Source organism: Hibiscus syriacus, unplaced genomic scaffold, assembly GCF_006381635.1.
Source record: "Hibiscus syriacus cultivar Baekdansim isolate YM2019G1 unplaced genomic scaffold, ASM638163v2 tig00113722_pilon, whole genome shotgun sequence".
Lineage (NCBI taxonomy): Eukaryota > Viridiplantae > Streptophyta > Magnoliopsida > Malvales > Malvaceae > Hibiscus > Hibiscus syriacus.
The window spans coordinates 757,156-774,072 of NW_024063469.1; the positions used below are offsets into that span (position 1 = coordinate 757,156).

The 16,917-nt window shown below is 30.9% G+C and overlaps 1 protein-coding gene across 1 annotated transcript; it reads right to left on the reverse strand.

Annotated features, from left to right (window-relative positions):
- Window positions 1–1,183: 1,183 nt before the first annotated feature.
- LOC120186986 (peroxisomal acyl-coenzyme A oxidase 1-like) lies at window positions 1,184–6,613 on the reverse strand. The gene is made up of 14 exons (XM_039190780.1): window positions 6,384–6,613; window positions 5,645–5,753; window positions 5,502–5,563; window positions 5,054–5,263; window positions 4,711–4,798; window positions 4,475–4,637; window positions 3,820–4,018; window positions 3,400–3,597; window positions 3,029–3,160; window positions 2,669–2,789; window positions 2,427–2,537; window positions 2,079–2,148; window positions 1,721–1,904; window positions 1,184–1,629 (listed from the first exon to the last, which is right to left on the reverse strand). The coding sequence occupies exons 1-14, from the start codon at window positions 6,519–6,521 to the stop codon at window positions 1,420–1,422; spliced, it is 1,995 nt and encodes a 664-aa protein (XP_039046711.1). The 5' UTR covers window positions 6,522–6,613; the 3' UTR covers window positions 1,184–1,419.
- Window positions 6,614–16,917: the final 10,304 nt, after the last annotated feature.

Genomic DNA, 16,917 nt, shown 5'->3' on the forward strand with positions numbered 1-16,917 from the left:
TTTGGATGGAGAAGTGACCGAACAATTCATTAATTTATTATCCTATGTAGTAAAGTTTTTTTTTCTCTCCCGACTTTTAAGATTTTTGTTTCGAATAATTCAGATAATACGGGTCGTATATTTAATTTTAATGAATGAGTATTTTAGTAAAAATTTTATGCATATTCAAATTTAAATTTTGTTTAAACGATAACAAGATGTTTATCACTTAAATTAATCTTATTAAATTAATAATGCACATAGATGTTATTAATTGAATTCAAGACATATAAGGAGAATAATATTTTTTTACTACTAAGATCATTTGATGGAGATTTAAATAATTATTAAATTATTTTAATTATTTTTTAATAAAAATATATATTGGAGTATATTTTAATATAAGCATAGGTTAAATATAATATATTTTTAATATATTGTTTAAATCCAAAAAAAGGAAAAATATATATTTTTGCCCCCTCTTACATTTTGTTCCTTTTTAACGATTTTATGTACATAGATATTAAATATTTTAGACTAAACTTTACTCAATTCTTTATAGGGTAAACTATATTGATGATCATTGAACTCTCTAAGATGATTTTATTTTGGCTACTAGCTTTTACAACTTCTAGTATAATTATTAAATACTTATTTTGCTTTCATCATTATCATTTTCGTTAAAAAATATTGGCGTGACAACGTTGAAATTTTCTTACTACAAAATTATAAGGTTTCAAATTTACAATCGTCATTAAGATCAAATTTTTAGTGAATAGAGCGATCGTTAATCGATTTCAATTATGAAAATGATACATCTGACTAAAAAATTAATATAATTTATGTTATAATAATTCGATGGTTGATAGTGATAGATCAAAATACTTTAACTTTTAATTTTAATTAGGATTTATTTGTAACTTGAAGATATTAAAAAAATCAATGAGTTTGAAATAAAGAAAAGAAAGAGAAAAAGAATAATAATAGTTTAATGATCTTTTCGTTTAGAGAGTCACCGAACGGCAATAAAAAGAAAGAGTTCAACATAAATCAAAAGTTAAAATTTTTTCGATCCCTTATTATTAATTATAAGATTAATTTAAAATTAAATTATGTTAATTTTTTAATTAAATGAAAAAATTTCACCATGAAAGTTAACCAACGATCACTTCATTTATGAATTTATTGAAAGAAACAATACTTGGAAGTTGCTTTGAATTCCAAAAACACTTAAATATATAACGGGCTTAGCAGGGTAACTACTCCACGCCACGATTTTAAGACTATAATATATCTAATGCCATAATCCAAAAGATCGTAGAAACAGACGGTTGCCTAGAGCAGTGAACCTGCCCTTCGTCTCTCGGGTGGTCAATATCTCATAACTTTATTCCTTAATGTCCTAATATACGTTTACTAAACGGCATGGTACTTCGTTCATCACAGTCTTGCAGTGCGGATATGCTGCTTCAATATCGGCCTAATGTACTCGAGGTAACCATCCGGCACGACCGTATCATTCAAAGGATCCTTCCATGCGTCCTGATAAAGTTTTTGATAGACGTTTCCGTCATAGCAGCCGAGGATCGAGCCAAGGTAGTGGTCAGTGTAATTGAATGCATCGACAAGTGCAATGGCATTTGGACGGACCTGAGAAGAAAATGAGACGAGAATTACTGGATTCACTGAAGCCTTTCAAAGCTGAGGGCCGTGTTAACTAAATCGGAGTATTGAAACAAACCTGAGCGAACAACAATCGCAGCTGTTCATTTGCTAGTGCACCTTGCTTCGGTGTAATGCAGCCGGTTGCAACGAAATCTCCGAGATGTTTGTGTAAAAGATGCAAAGCATATACATTGCAGAGGATCTCCAACTGTCTTTTCACTTCCTTTCCCGGTATGTCCTTTTGCAGTTTTTCAAGGAACCTGGGGTAAACAAAGGAACTATCTTAGAAAACTTTTCCGAAAACGAAAGAATAAGCGAGATTTCTTTCAACTTCCGTCAATAATTACTCAAAAAAGCCAACCAATCAACAATAGGAAAACTAGTATTAATTTTCTGACCATAACAATTGAGCGGATAAGACTCGAGAGGTTTACTTGGAAACAACAATTAGCTGACAATGAGCAAGTGCAGCCTCAAGCAAATCAGCTGAAAGTTCAGCAAAACCTGAAAAATAAAGAGAAAAGTGCAAGCACATCAAACATACAGACATCAACGACTTCAACAGAGAGGCTACTGCACAATCTTGGCGTCGAGGCATCGAACCTGTTTATTTTCTATCATAACAAAATTATGTTCATTGAAAATTCATCCAAGGTTTTAACTTACATGACTCACAGTATGACAAATTTTTGAAAGAGAGAACTTAGTTGGGTAACGCGTCAATAAAAAAATTACTGATAAAAGAGAACACTTGCTTCTCAATCTAGGTATAAAGGACATACCATCTTCTGGATTTGAAAATTTTGCGAGGCTTTTCGCACAGGTGACAGACATCCTCACAGCCCTCGCTTCAAATGCCTCCAATATGACACTTGGCTTTAGCCAGTCCTCAGCTGTGAACCAACACAAGGAATGGAATATTTTTATTTACTCAAACCGGTGATAATTGTCAATGAGTACAACCTAATGAGAGATCGGTAGCAAACAGTGTCATGTAGAAAAAAAGAAGATATAAAGGATATACCCTTTTCAACTTCACAACAGCATTGCATAAGGTGTTCTGCTCGTCCTATGTAAGCTGTAGTCCCAACAGGCTTCTTTCCCAACCCCAGCTGGGAAACCGTTTTCATAAGAAATCTTGCAACCTAAAGAAACGTTCCACTTAACATTGTCAATAAAAGGCACCCAGAAGCATTATCAACATGACATCAAAGAATTTTAGATTCATTCCCTATTTTATTCCTTTTTGTTCTTTACTATAGTTTCGTCTTGAGATTGTTTAAAATATCATAGAACACAAGAACCAGCTAATGTGAAATGGAATTTATCCCCTACCATCAAAAGAGCTAAATGAAGATGGTGTTATATTTCACATTTGCCATACCTGTAAAAGCAGCACGACATTGTCTCCTTCGTAAGTGCAAGTAGGTATATAAACTGCAAATAACTCTGGGAGACCACTGTTAGAGAGATACCCATGACCACCACATAATTTTCGGCATTCTTCAATTGCATCCTGCAACCATATTTATTTTACTCAAGCAAAAGCATCCAGAAAAAAATACATGTTATTGAGTCATTGACTTAATGACTTATTTTATATTGAATGCCATTTTTTTGAACGTATAGAAAGACTGTTTATGCTACCAAAATAGTGAGGCAATATTTTACAACATAACTAGCCAACAAGCATATAAGTTATTAAAGCTACAGCAAATTGATTAAGAGTGGTGAAGGTTGGTAAAAGTAACATACTGCAGTTACAGAAGTCGTCATAGATTTTAACCCCGCAGTACATGCATGAGACTCAGGTAATGTTGAGAAATCATTAGCTTGCAATCTTTGGGTCACATCAGTGTACAGCCACTTCAGCCACTCACCAACGAATCTGAAAGCATAGGCAGAAGCAAGCAAAGGAAAGAGTCTGCTTTGCTGAGTTTTATAGTCAATCACCTGAAACAAAATAAATAAATGAAAATTATTAGATCAGCGTTCACCACATGAAAAACTAATTCTGAAAATTCAGCGGCTGCAAATCAGATATTCTTCATAACATTTATTTGGAAGTTTCTATGGGAAAGAAAAAACATTAGAAGTGATCATAAAAGGTAGCCGTATACAGCAGCAACTCATACTTGAAACATATATATGTGTACAAGATCCAAAATAAGATACCTGGGTCTCCGGACCACCATTCTGAGAACCAAACTGCCTGCGGACAGCACTATACCTTGTTGCTATACAAACTGCTCTAGCTAAAGCACAAGAAGCATCAGATACAATTGTTTGTCGAACATATACCATAGTACCATAAACCAGCTGGCGGGGAACATCAGATTGCACAAATTTCCCTTCTTTTGTAACCTGTGAAACACTGAGACGTTTGGAGAGGAAAAAGAAAATCAAGCTTCAGAACAGAACATCTCTGTCCATTAAAATAATGCTATTATAAAAGTGGTGGTTCAACTCGGATTATAACTTTTTAGCATCTTCTGGGTGGTTTTATTCTATCGAGGAAAGAAATTTTCTAAGTTTTATATTTCTGAACTGTCTAAAACTTATATCGGGTTAACAGCTGTAGAAGAAAATTTTGCATCTTTCAAACATCACTTGAGACAACTGCTCATTACAGGAACCATCAAAGAAAACCTTATTCAGAAGATGCTTCCCTCCATACAATTCTAAACTTATAGGTTTCCATGCATTCTCTCCACAGGATGGGCAACCAGAGAAACATCAAATGACATGATATATTAGACTTCGGAAAAAAAATAAGAAGTCAAGATTGGCTAAGACATATAGAGATTAGAGGCATGGTTAGAGAACAAACCGCATTAGCATTTGGTTCCTTGGTATGCGCACATGATCAAATCTCAGAAGACCATTGTCCATGCTGTTATACGCTCCACTTCCAAATTTCATTCCAATATCACCAACTGTTATGCCTGGAAGAGGCAAGTGATCATCCAAACTACGAAGCTGGACAATAAAACCTGAAAAATGGAATTCTTGAATTAATATATGAAATACCAGCTAAATCGTTGGATTTATGAATTTAGAACTTACCATGCACTCCATGGTCCTGTCCACTCGTTATAAGACGAGCATAGACCACAGCATGTGTGGATACTTTACCCAATCCACCAGGCCACCACTAGAAATGACAAAAGACCAATTAGAGAGTGATAAGTCAAGACAATACAGAGAGATCAATATAAGATTAAAACCTTTCACAAATGATTTAAAGAGCCAACAAGAAAACAATGCATTGCACACAAGAAAAACAGAAGAGGACTAGAGGGTGTCTCGGCCAAAAATCATTGAGAGAACAATAGAAGAACCTCTAGTGATAAAGTGCTTGAATGATGTGGCTAATCAATGACAAATAAAGAATTGGTTAAAGGCTCACTTTGCTTGAAGTCAATGTCGGACTATGAATGTCAAATTCATCAGTCTGAGGATCAAATGTTGCAGTAGTCTCAAGCCCTTGGACATTGGAGCCATGACCAAGTTCAGTTTGTGCATAGCATCCAATTATTTGCATCTTATATGCCATTGGCAGCCACTTCTCCTGCTGCTCATTAGTTCCTTGTCCTTTGATAGCAGGAATAAACATTCCCTATAAAGAAAATATACACTAGTAGGTTAAAAAACTTCCAATCCCTTTTCCCAAGTATTCAAAACCTGATATGAGCACAAAAGAGACCATCATTTAATATTATACTTGGCAAACTAATTAAGTTAATCAGTGTATGTGTTTTTCCAAACATTTATAATCTACTTAGCATTTTATGTGGCATATATAGTTCTTGAAATTTTGTGAAGCATAGAAACAGGAAAAGAAAAACAGAACGTACCCAGTGCAGATCTGTGAAAGCAGGTTGATCCACATATGACCTTAACATATTGGATTCTTCTTCTGTTATAAGAAGATTTTTATATTAATCAGACAGATAAGTGAAAAATCAATTTAGAGGGAGAGATCAAGTTGAAGACAAACCCGAGAGATGAAGGTCAATTATCCGCTTCCATGCATGTGCAGCTTTTCTCAAAGTATCTTTAAACAAGTCCTTCCTAGTTAGCATAGTTCTGTTATCCTTTCGAAAGACCTTAAGAAAATTGCAGTATGATTACTTAATTATTAAAGAATAAGATTAAAACTCCAAAATGAAAACTGAATCTAATCCTTTAGTTTAGGATAACAAAAGTGAAACACTAAAGACACTGAAGAAGGGGAAAAATTAGAGATACTGAATTTTGTTTTTACAGTTTCGTGAGAAACAAAAGTGAAACACTCAAGAAAGACTAAAAACAAGACGTATGAGTGGAAAAACCATAAAAGCTTATTTAAACAGTATCTTCCCTAACCAATTGACTAGAAACTTCAGCTCCATTGTTTTGCTACATGTTCTCGGGAATCAAACGGAACAAAAAATAGCTGAGCTAAGAATTAATAACCGGTCCAGAATTTCAGTTAAGATTCTACTAAGAATTTAAGTTCCATCCTATAATTTACTCGAAACCAAACAAAGAGGAAACTGAAAGATATGAATCTAAAGAAAGTAAAACTAACAAATCATTCAGCAATAAGAGTGAAGAAAATCATTAAAATCCACGAGGAAACTTAATAAATAAATATACTCCACAGTTTGAAGTTATAAATATCCAAAATTATTACATAAAACAAAAACGTCGGCCGTCGCATTTATATAAAGCGAAAAAAGAAAAAATTAAATTACCGGATCGCTAGCGACGATACGAGCCATTCGATCGGAAAGTTCATAGTTTCGACGAGAACCCGCCCAAACGATCTTCATCTCTTCCAAATTGAACTCCGCCTTGCGCCTCTCTTCCGCGTGGTAATCTAGTGCCTCCATTTTCTTCTTCTCAATCCACAATTCAAATTTCAAAAAAAAATGCCAGAGAATTTCGTATTCTGATATCGCTAACGGCCAACTGGAAAAACAAACCCCAAAAAAACAATGCAAAAGAAAAAAAAAAGAACCGGGTAAGCGAAAAAGGAACGACCAAACTGAATATAAATAACCTGACAGGTCTGAGCTCGGTTAGGCTGCACTGCAAGGATAAAGAAGCGGCTGGTTTGATTTTAGTTAAATTTAGTTAATGTTGACGTTGCACCATTCTTTTTTATTAATATTATTTATTAAATAAATTTAAAAAAAACACACACACACACACAAACTGAAAACGCACGTGAAAAACTGCAAGTGAATGTCTTTATGTATCCAAATAAAAATAAAAGTGTAATTCTAACCGATAATAGTGTTAGAATTGGATAGAATTTAGATTATCCATTTTTATTAGGTAAATTACATAATAATTTAATTATGAGTCTAATATCAAATATGCTATCTTTTAATTGTAATTATTTTATTTAATTAAAATATTATTATAAATAAATCATTGTGTAATTATGTTATTTAATTACAATATTAATATAAGTGAATCATTGTGTTGCCAAATCTTAGATATAAGAATAATATGATCTGATATAATAATAATTCAAATTTTATAATTAATATTATAATTATTTATTTTAATTTAAATTTAAAATAACTTAATAAATTTTATTATTTTAATCTTTATTCTTCTCCTAAATCATTTTTCTTCTCCCATAATTGTTAAATTATTTTCATGGTATATAATAATTTAAAAGTAATTTATTGATGCTTTATGATATGATATAACAAATTAACTACAGCTTTAATTCAACGAGTATTTGATTTGATATTATCATAAAAATTAAATTAATAAAAAGTTTAAATATAAATGACTAAATTTATTAAACTATTTTAATTAGAATTAAATTGATAAAATGTATAAATTTTAGAAATTAAAAATATTGTTATACTAGATTAATTAGTTATCTATTTTAATTTTAACAACGTAGTGAAATATTCATAATAATATTTTAATTAGTAATATATTTATATATATTTTTTAAAATAACATGCTTATTATCAAACTTATAATTAAATGATATAAGTGTAATTTATTGATTTTTACTTAATTATCAATTAATTAACAGTTAATAAAAAAAGTAAAATATTAGTAAAAAAAGTTATAGAATATTTTAAATGTTTTACTATTTATTTTACTTTAATTTAATCTGTCAATTTTTCTTATTTAATTGTTAGATTCGATACGGTTATAACTTCTAACAACCATGCTAATGAGTACCAACTTCATATCTACTTAATAAAATCTAGGGTAAACTACATGTTTACTAACTAAATTATCATTCTTGTTTCACTTTAGTATCTAAATTTTCATTTTCTTTTAAAACCATACTTAACGTTTACTTTATGTTTCATTTTAGTACCTCTATGTTAAAAACTTAATGAAACTGAAATTTTTATGAGTAAATTACATTATGCATCACTCAATTATCTTCTTACTCCTATTTTGATCATTGAAGTTATTTTTTAATTTAATCGCTTAACTTTCAAATTATTCATATTTTAATCACACTAACTTATTTTATTAATATTTTTATGACGTGACATCTTTTAATTATTGTTTTATTAAAATATAATTAAAATAAAAGAAATAGACGAATTGGAGAGTCCGATAAGATTGAGGCAGTAAGGGCGGGGTGAGTAGTTTGTGATATAATTTTGGAAAAAGTACACAAATGATCCTCCGACTATTAGGTACTTCTTTATTAAGCCCCTTAACTATTAAAAGTTATAGAAAAATTCTTCGACCATAGAGTGTTGCTTTGTTAAGTCCTGTAAAAATTACAAAATGGCTACCCGACTATTCATATGTTCCAAACTCGTCATTTATTGTTAAAAATTTGACAACATGATGACTAGGATATGATAGTCATTTAAGATTCAAGGATTAGTTTTGACATATAGCAATTAGCAAGTTAACATTCATCTTAGGACGACGTTAATTTTTTAACAGAAATGGATAAGTTTAGAACATATGAATAGTCGGTGACTATTTTGTAACTTTCAATAGTCGATGGACTCAACAAAACAATGTATTATAATCAAAGGACTATTTGTAACTTTTAATAGTCGAGAGACTCAACAAAGCATCACCTTATAGTTGGGGGACCATTTGTATACTTTACCCTCTAATTTTTGGATTTGGATATAATTTTATTTTATTTTTACTTTTATTATATATTAGTAAAATAATAATAATAAATATCATGTCACATAAATATTAATAAAATAAATTAAAGGGATTAAAACAATAGTAATTTAAAAGTTAAGTAGTTAAATTGAAAAAATTTAAACTTTAATAACTAAAATAAGAGTGAGAAGATAGTTGAGTAATGAATGTTGCAATTTACTCATAAAAAAATGCTACCCGCTTGAGTTTATCAAACAAAAAAATAAACATCATGAATGATTTAGAAAATAAAAAATTATGTGCTAGAACATATCAAAAGAGATATTTTATGTATAAAATATTCGATTTACCCTAAAATCTAAATAGTGTTCAATCAAATTTTCATTTCCAATTTTTCAATAAAATATGAGTTCCCCCTTTCTTAACTAAAGCGGTTCCTTCCGACCTCTATTACCGAATAGTCTTAATATCAAAATAATTGCTTAAATTATATCATTTATCTCAAATAGATGTCTAAACTATTTTTTATTTCAGTTTCTAACGTTACAAACGTTATCATTTTAGGTTTTTGGATCATCAACGAAGTTAATTTTCTCGTTAAATTACACGTGTCATAATCTTAGAATTTTAAAATTCTTATTTTTCTTTTAAAATAAAAATATTATTAGTTTTTTTATAAAAAAACTTTCACCTACCCGTGCGCCCCTCTTCTCCTCCCTTTGCTCCCTCCTTCCATGGCCAAACGCCAAACGACCGACCAAATGATTGAATGTCATAGTCGGCTAAACCACTTATTATCACGATCAAATTTGAGGGATTGACTATTTCAGATTTTAGAAATTTGAGAATTTTGAGTTTTGAGATGATAGTAAGGGTTGTGACCGGTCATTGGGTGAACGACAACATATGAGTTGTCGGTCGTCGACGAATGCCTTACTGGAGATGGCCGACAGTTGGAGTAAATGAGACTATAATAAGAGATTTAATATTTTGGTGTTTTTTGACATTTTAGAAAAAATGGCTTTTTTTGAAATTGAAATATTTTTCATTTAAAAAAATCCAAAATTACCAGAACATGTCACTTAACGTGTGAAATTAATGTTGTTAACAATTCAAACACCTAAAATGGTAACATTTGTAACATTAGGCACCGAGATAAGTCAAAAAAATAATTTAGACATATTCAAAAAAAGCGATATAGTTTATACACTTATTTTGGTATTAAGCCTACCAAATAATCTATCATTTAATTTAGTTTCTAAATAGTTTTAATTTTATATATTTTAAAATTATTGTATAAGTATGATTGGTAGTTGAAATCATTTTTTTCGTTGTTAATTTTAGTAGCTTATTTTATTTTATTCAATAATCTAAAAAATATATCAAATTAAAAAGTTTTATCCAATATAAACATAAACATAAATATAAATAGATCCTCTATTTTTAAAAAAATATTAATTTATTAGTTTTATTTTAAAATATTCAAAATTAAAATTTCGTGACAAGATTAAATTTAATAAAAAAAATATCTGCAAATTTTAATTAAATGATATTAATATAATACCCCAATTTTGGCTAATGACTAAAATGTAATTTTTGAAAGTTTTGTGGCCAAGGTATAAATTTTGAAAAGTTCAGAAACCAAAAATGTATTTTCAAGAGTTATATATTTTGGTCCGTAAATAAATAGTTTGTTCCGAAATAATTGTTTTCGTGGAAATCAAAATTTTGATTCGAGATTTATATTAAAAGTTACAAAGCAATAAAGTCCAATAAGAAATTGATTAATCGAATAAAAAAGAAATTTCAAGAAAATTTGAAGGATGTCAGATAAAGGTTTGAAATATTATTTCTATATTTTAGAACATTGAAATTTAAGATGGATCGGTAGAATTGAAGTCAATTTACCATATTTAGATGATATTGGGAATCTTGGTGACTAAAGTAAAATTTTTGAAAATATCATGGACAAAGTGAAAAGTCAATTTTAAATTGGTTCATCTTTGACCATGAATATTTTAATGAAAAAATATTATCAATGGCATTTGGTAATCATCATATTTTATTAAGGGTAAAATTGAAATTTCTCATTAATTGAATTTAAAATTAAATTAAATTAAAATGTGACAAGCGTTTTAGTTAATAATTACCAAGGAAATTGGCTGAAAAATTAGTCCCTTCTTGCTACTGCTGCTAAGAGTTTCCATAGCTAAATGGGTAAGATTTTCAAATTGATTTTTAAGATTATTCGATTGATTTTTGGGTTAAGTTATTAGATAGAGAATTAATCTATTTGCAATTCTCTATCAATTGGTATAAATAGCTCATGGAAACATTCTTAAATGATGAATATCATGATTTGGTTGGATGAAGAACAAGTTTGATTTTGGTGATTTAAAGCTTGATTTTTATGTTATTAAGGTTGTTGACTAATTTCCAAGCTTATGTGGTGAATAAAATTGATTGATATATATATATATATATAAGATTTGGCCAAACTAGGGTTTGGTGGAGGTTGGTTGAATTTTGATTTATTTTGATGTTAATATGATTATAATAACATGAATTTAATGATTAGGAGATTGAATTCATGCTTGAAATTGAATGAAAATCAAGTCCTTGTGCATTAAGGGTATTTGGCCATAAAGGAAAAATTAGGGGAAAATGTTGAAAAATTTCCTATGCTCTAAAATTGATATTAGATGAATTCTACATACTTTGGAAATTGAATTGGATCAATTTGGGATATTGAGATAGAAAAAAAGGTTATTTTGCAAGCATTGAGAATTATGGAACATTATAGCAAGAATGTTACATTTGGGGTGTTTATTGTGGAATTTTAATATTGAAATGCTGAAATTTTAAGTTAGAAAGTTGGTTGAAATCAAATTCCAAATTTGGGAGAATTTAAAGGTGGAATCCGAAAGGTCCTATAAGTTTTAGGACTTGATTGTAAGTTCATTAAATGTGGAAGTTTCATTTGGGTAAAAATTTTATTAGTATGCTGATTTTTTAGTTTAAATATGGAGTTGGGATCAAATTGCAAGTTTATAAAGGTGGACGGTTGAATTTGAAAAATCTAAGAAAGTTTAGGGTGACATTGTCAATTTTTGCATGTTAAAGTATTAAATTGAGTATTTTATTGTGGAGCTGGAAATTTTCGTAATTAATATGCAATGATTGTAAGGATGTATGATCATTATGAATTTAATGGAAAAGTTAAGGTGAATTCTAGAAAAAAAATCATAATTAGTGGTTTGATCATGCAATTAGAAAAAGTTGAAGAGTTGATTGTGAAAATAAATATTTATGGATTTGAATGAGTTTTTGAGAAGTTTGAAATTATAATGGAAGTATGATTTAGTTTATGTAACGATTTAGTATCGATCACTTTTATATAATTTATATTTTTCATCAGAATAAGATTACATTAGCATAATACTAACATATAATTTAAAAATGATGCATATATGTGATGTCGTATAGACTACGTCAAATCTTTTTATTTTAGTGTTTCGAAACTAAAGGATAAATACGCAAAAAGAAAAATAAAACATTGTAGGAAAGGTTCAGTAGTAAGACAAAGATGAGTGCAATTTATTTATGAGAAAATAACTTTAATGACCGAAAATGCCTTATAATATACGATTTTAACCAACTTTTTTTGGATTTGCGAAAATGATCAACAAATACGCAATACGAACTCCAATTTCGCAACTCAGTTTCCAAATTCGCAACGCGAAATATGTAAATCGCATTGCGATTTCTGAAATCGCAACGCTAATTTTGTTTTCGCAACTCGATTTTCGAATTCGCAACAGGTTTTAGTTTCGCAACACAAATGTTTTGGGTATATAACTACGCAGCAGCAACAACTCATAACCTAAATCCCTAAATCGCAACTCATTCCATCTCCATCTATCACTCTTTCTGGTGACATCCGTTCCTATATCCAACGACATCCTTCCCCATCTCTATTTTTTTTACATAATTTTATATTTCTATATAATTTTTCAATGATTTCTCTCCCAAATTATCAACTATCAACTTAATAAAGGTATGTTTTTCTCTAAGTTAGTGATGATATGTAGTTTATAGCTCATTTGTTTAGTAAATTAATTTACAATTTGTAGAATGAAATCATCTAATATTAATCATGTTTGGATAGATTTGTGTTTTGGAGGGTCATGGGAGAATGTTCATGGTGTTTTACAATATAAGCCTTTACCTATGAATCTTCAACTAAAACTGTCATTAAAAAAGTTAACTTATGAAACTCTAATGTTACGTGTTGCAAAGAAATTGAATTTAGAGCCTCCAAGTGGATTTAGGCTATCTTATCAGAGAAAAGATAAAGTTTATTTGTTAACCGACAATGAAGATGTTGAACGATTCAGTGCTTACATTAGTGTTTCGCAAGAAGATGATGTTACATTGTATGTTGTTGAACCTAGAAGTAGTGAAGTTGGGTCAGTAGCGGGTAGTAATCAACTAAGTTCTTCAACCCCAGTTTATGGTGCTCACAATGTATAACGTTGTTATCAACCTCAAAATTTAATGGTTCCACCACAATTTCATCACCAAGAAAATTTTGTTTCACTACATTTCCAATATCATACACAATCTCAAAACCCACAACCTTTTCCTAATCCAAATCCCAATAAACTTTCAGCACCAAATTCTGGTTTTCGTATTTTCCTAATCCAAATCCCAATCAACTTTCAGCACCAAATTCTGGTTTTCGTATTGACCAGTTAGACGATTATGAGCCAACAAAAAAATTGTGAGTACTAGTCAGTATTCAAAATTTGATCTTGGTCAATACCCGAACTTTGATCTTGGTCAATACTCGGATTTTGATGATGTTTCAGAAGAAGAAACAGACCCTACATGTAATGATTTTGATATTGGTCAATACCCAAATTTTGATGATGAAACAACCGTTGCCGAGGAAGATGTTTTTGATAATAATGAGTAGGAAGTTACGACTGTGAATGAACATGTTGAACATCCATTCTGTAATTCATATAACCCTGAAGAAGAAAAAGTTCCCGAATAAAAGAAAAAGAAGAAAATGCCACGGGAGTATAACTGGAATATGCCAGAATTACTTCAGATACCAGAATAAGAGTTGGTAAAGATAGCAATTGATTGTTACACAAAAGTTATTCGTATCAAGAAAGATGATTGTTTTGATACAAAGGAAGACTTGAAGATAACTTTGTATACGAAATGTGTGGAAGATGGCTATCAACTAAAAGTTAACAAACCAAGCAAAGATCATTTCGAAACAAAGTGTATAATTGTCAAAAACTGTACGTGGCGTATGATTGCAAAGAGGATAAAAGATTGCGAAATGTTTCAAGTTAGGACTTTTATTGAAAAACATACATGTTCAAGAACCCGAGTTTTTCCTCACCATAGACATGCAAACAAAAAGGTGTTGGGTGGTTTTCTGGCTGAGTTAATGTTTTTGAATGGCAGGGTATATCGGGGACATGAAATTATGACTGACATGAATGCTCGGTTCATGATTAGTATCTCATATTCTCAAGCTTGGAGAGCCAAATGTTATTCCTTGGAATTATTGATGGGGTTTCCAAAAGCATCGTTTGCCCAACTGCCGGCTTATTGTCACAATTTAAAGCTGAAAAATCCTGGGTCGGTAACTCATATCAAAACAGATAGAGATAGATGCTTTGAGTTGTTGTTTATCACCATTGGTGCTGCGATTAGTAAATCAATATAATTTTGTTGACTCATTTTTGTTAGTTACATGCATTTCACATTTAAATGATTATGTATTGTGTATATTATTTTGTAGATTCGTTCGTTTATTACTTGCATGCGCCCAATTATTATAGTTGACGGAGCACATTTGAAAGGTCGATACCTTGGAGTAAACTTATTAGCAGTAGTCATGGATGCTAATAATGAGATACTTCTAATAGCTTACGGGGTTGGCAAATCTGAAACCTCTGATTCATGGACATGGTTTATGAGGCATCTTAGGGATTACATAGGTCCTATTAGCAATCTGACAATCATATCTGATAGGGCAAACTCAATTGAAAACGCTGTTAGAAGGTGTTTCCCAGATGCTTTTCATGGACTTTGTGGTGTTCATTTGTACAGAAATCTAAAATCAAGGTCTGCTGGTATAAAAAATCACAAATGGACATACTATAAGGCTATAAAAACTTACCGGGAAGTGGATTTTAATAAGCATATAAATTGTTTAAGGCGTGTTTTGCCTCAATGTGCTCAAACACTAGAAGATATCGGGTTTGAAAGATGGTCAAGAGTACATCAACTTGGAGCAAGATATGGTTCCATGATGTCTAATAGTGTAGAATCAATCAACGCTCTAAGTCGTCATTCCCGAAAATTACCCATTACTATGTTAATGGAGTTTTTTCGAGCCTCTATTCAACAGTGGTACTACAAGAAAAGAAACCTTGCAGGTATTATTTCTTTAAATTCGTAACTTATCATATATTTTACTAAGTATTATTTATTTAAATTTACAAGAACATTGGAACGTCGTGTTACACCATAGACTGAAAAAAAGATAACAAAACGTGTTTTGAAGTCAACGTCATGGAGAGTTGAACCATGTTCAAACACTTTGTTTGAAGTATTAGATAATAAATTAAATGAGCTTGTCGATCTAAATGCAAAGACGTGTAGTTGTATGAAATGGAAAACACTGGTTATCCGTGTGACCATGTTATAAAAGTTGCTCTTCATCTAAACCAAGATGATTCAAGCGCATACGCTATAGATTGCTACACTACAGAAGTATATCGACAGACTTATGCCGAGATTGTCTACCCTATTCCACATCCTTCTGAGTGGGACATACCAGATGACTTACAAACAGTTTTGCCACCAGTCATGGACATCAGGCTACCTGACCGACCAAAAAATCATGATCGTATACCGTCTATGGGTGAAGAGAAGAGGATATCGACATGTAGTCGGTGCAAGGAAAGTGTTCATACAAGGTTGACAGTGGATTACCAGTGCCATCACAATCATCTTTTCCTCTATCAAGCTATGGATCCTCATCAAAATCCAAAACTCATATGGTGTCAAGCAAAAGGAAATCAAAATCGCAATTAAAATCAAAATCCCAATCACAACCGGCTTCACCTTTTGGGACTTATTAACTTAGGTGATTTTTAAATGCAAACGTTGTATTATGTGTATTTTATGTGTGAATGCATACATTTCTGTTAGACATTCATTAGTAACTTGAGTTTGAACATTACTATGATATGTTCAGTTGTTATCACTTATCATATTTTTTGTTGAGATTGTTACGAAAGTCAAATTCGCAACGCGAAAGTTAAATTCGAAACGCGAATTTGACTTTCGCGTTGCGAAAGTGTACCTTCAACATGTCTTTTTTGCCTTCAACATAATGCAGATTGAAATTTAAAACAACAAATCAACTTTTACAAATCAATTAAACAAGCAAAAAATAAGAATTATTTACACATCAATTAAACAAATCAACTTTTAGAAATCAACTTTTACAAATCAATTAAACAAGCAAAAAATAATTATTATTTCCTCATCAATTAAACAAATCAACTTTTACAAATCAACTTTTACAAATACATCAATTTCACGCAGACAGTTGTTTATGCACAAATACGTCAATTTCACGCAGCTCACTTCAAGATTAACCTGCAGAAACCAAACATTTGCTCAAACAACACTTTCTACACATCTAAAACCAACAAACAACAAATTATTAAATTCTAGGTACTTAACCAAATATTTTCAAACCAACAAAGAGTATATATGTTAACAACACTTGCTCAAACTTACCAATTGTTTATGCACACTTTCAGCACGTGGATTCAGGTAGGCAGCGTCTCGCATATATCGCTCTAGCCATAAAATACCAAAACCACAAGCCTACTGCACCTCTATCTCTATCTGTGGGAGGTAGAAACTGTTTACTTCTTATCGTCAAACGTTCCAAGAACATGCATACGAGAGGACCACAATCCCCTCTGACTCTCTGCGTTTGTTGTGGCGCGGTCTCGTCTCTGATCTTTGTAACTTTGAACTTCTTTGGCTTCTTGTTTCTAGAATTAGTCTAATAATCAATCACATCCAAGTATTTAGCCAAATGAGCGCTCAATCCCT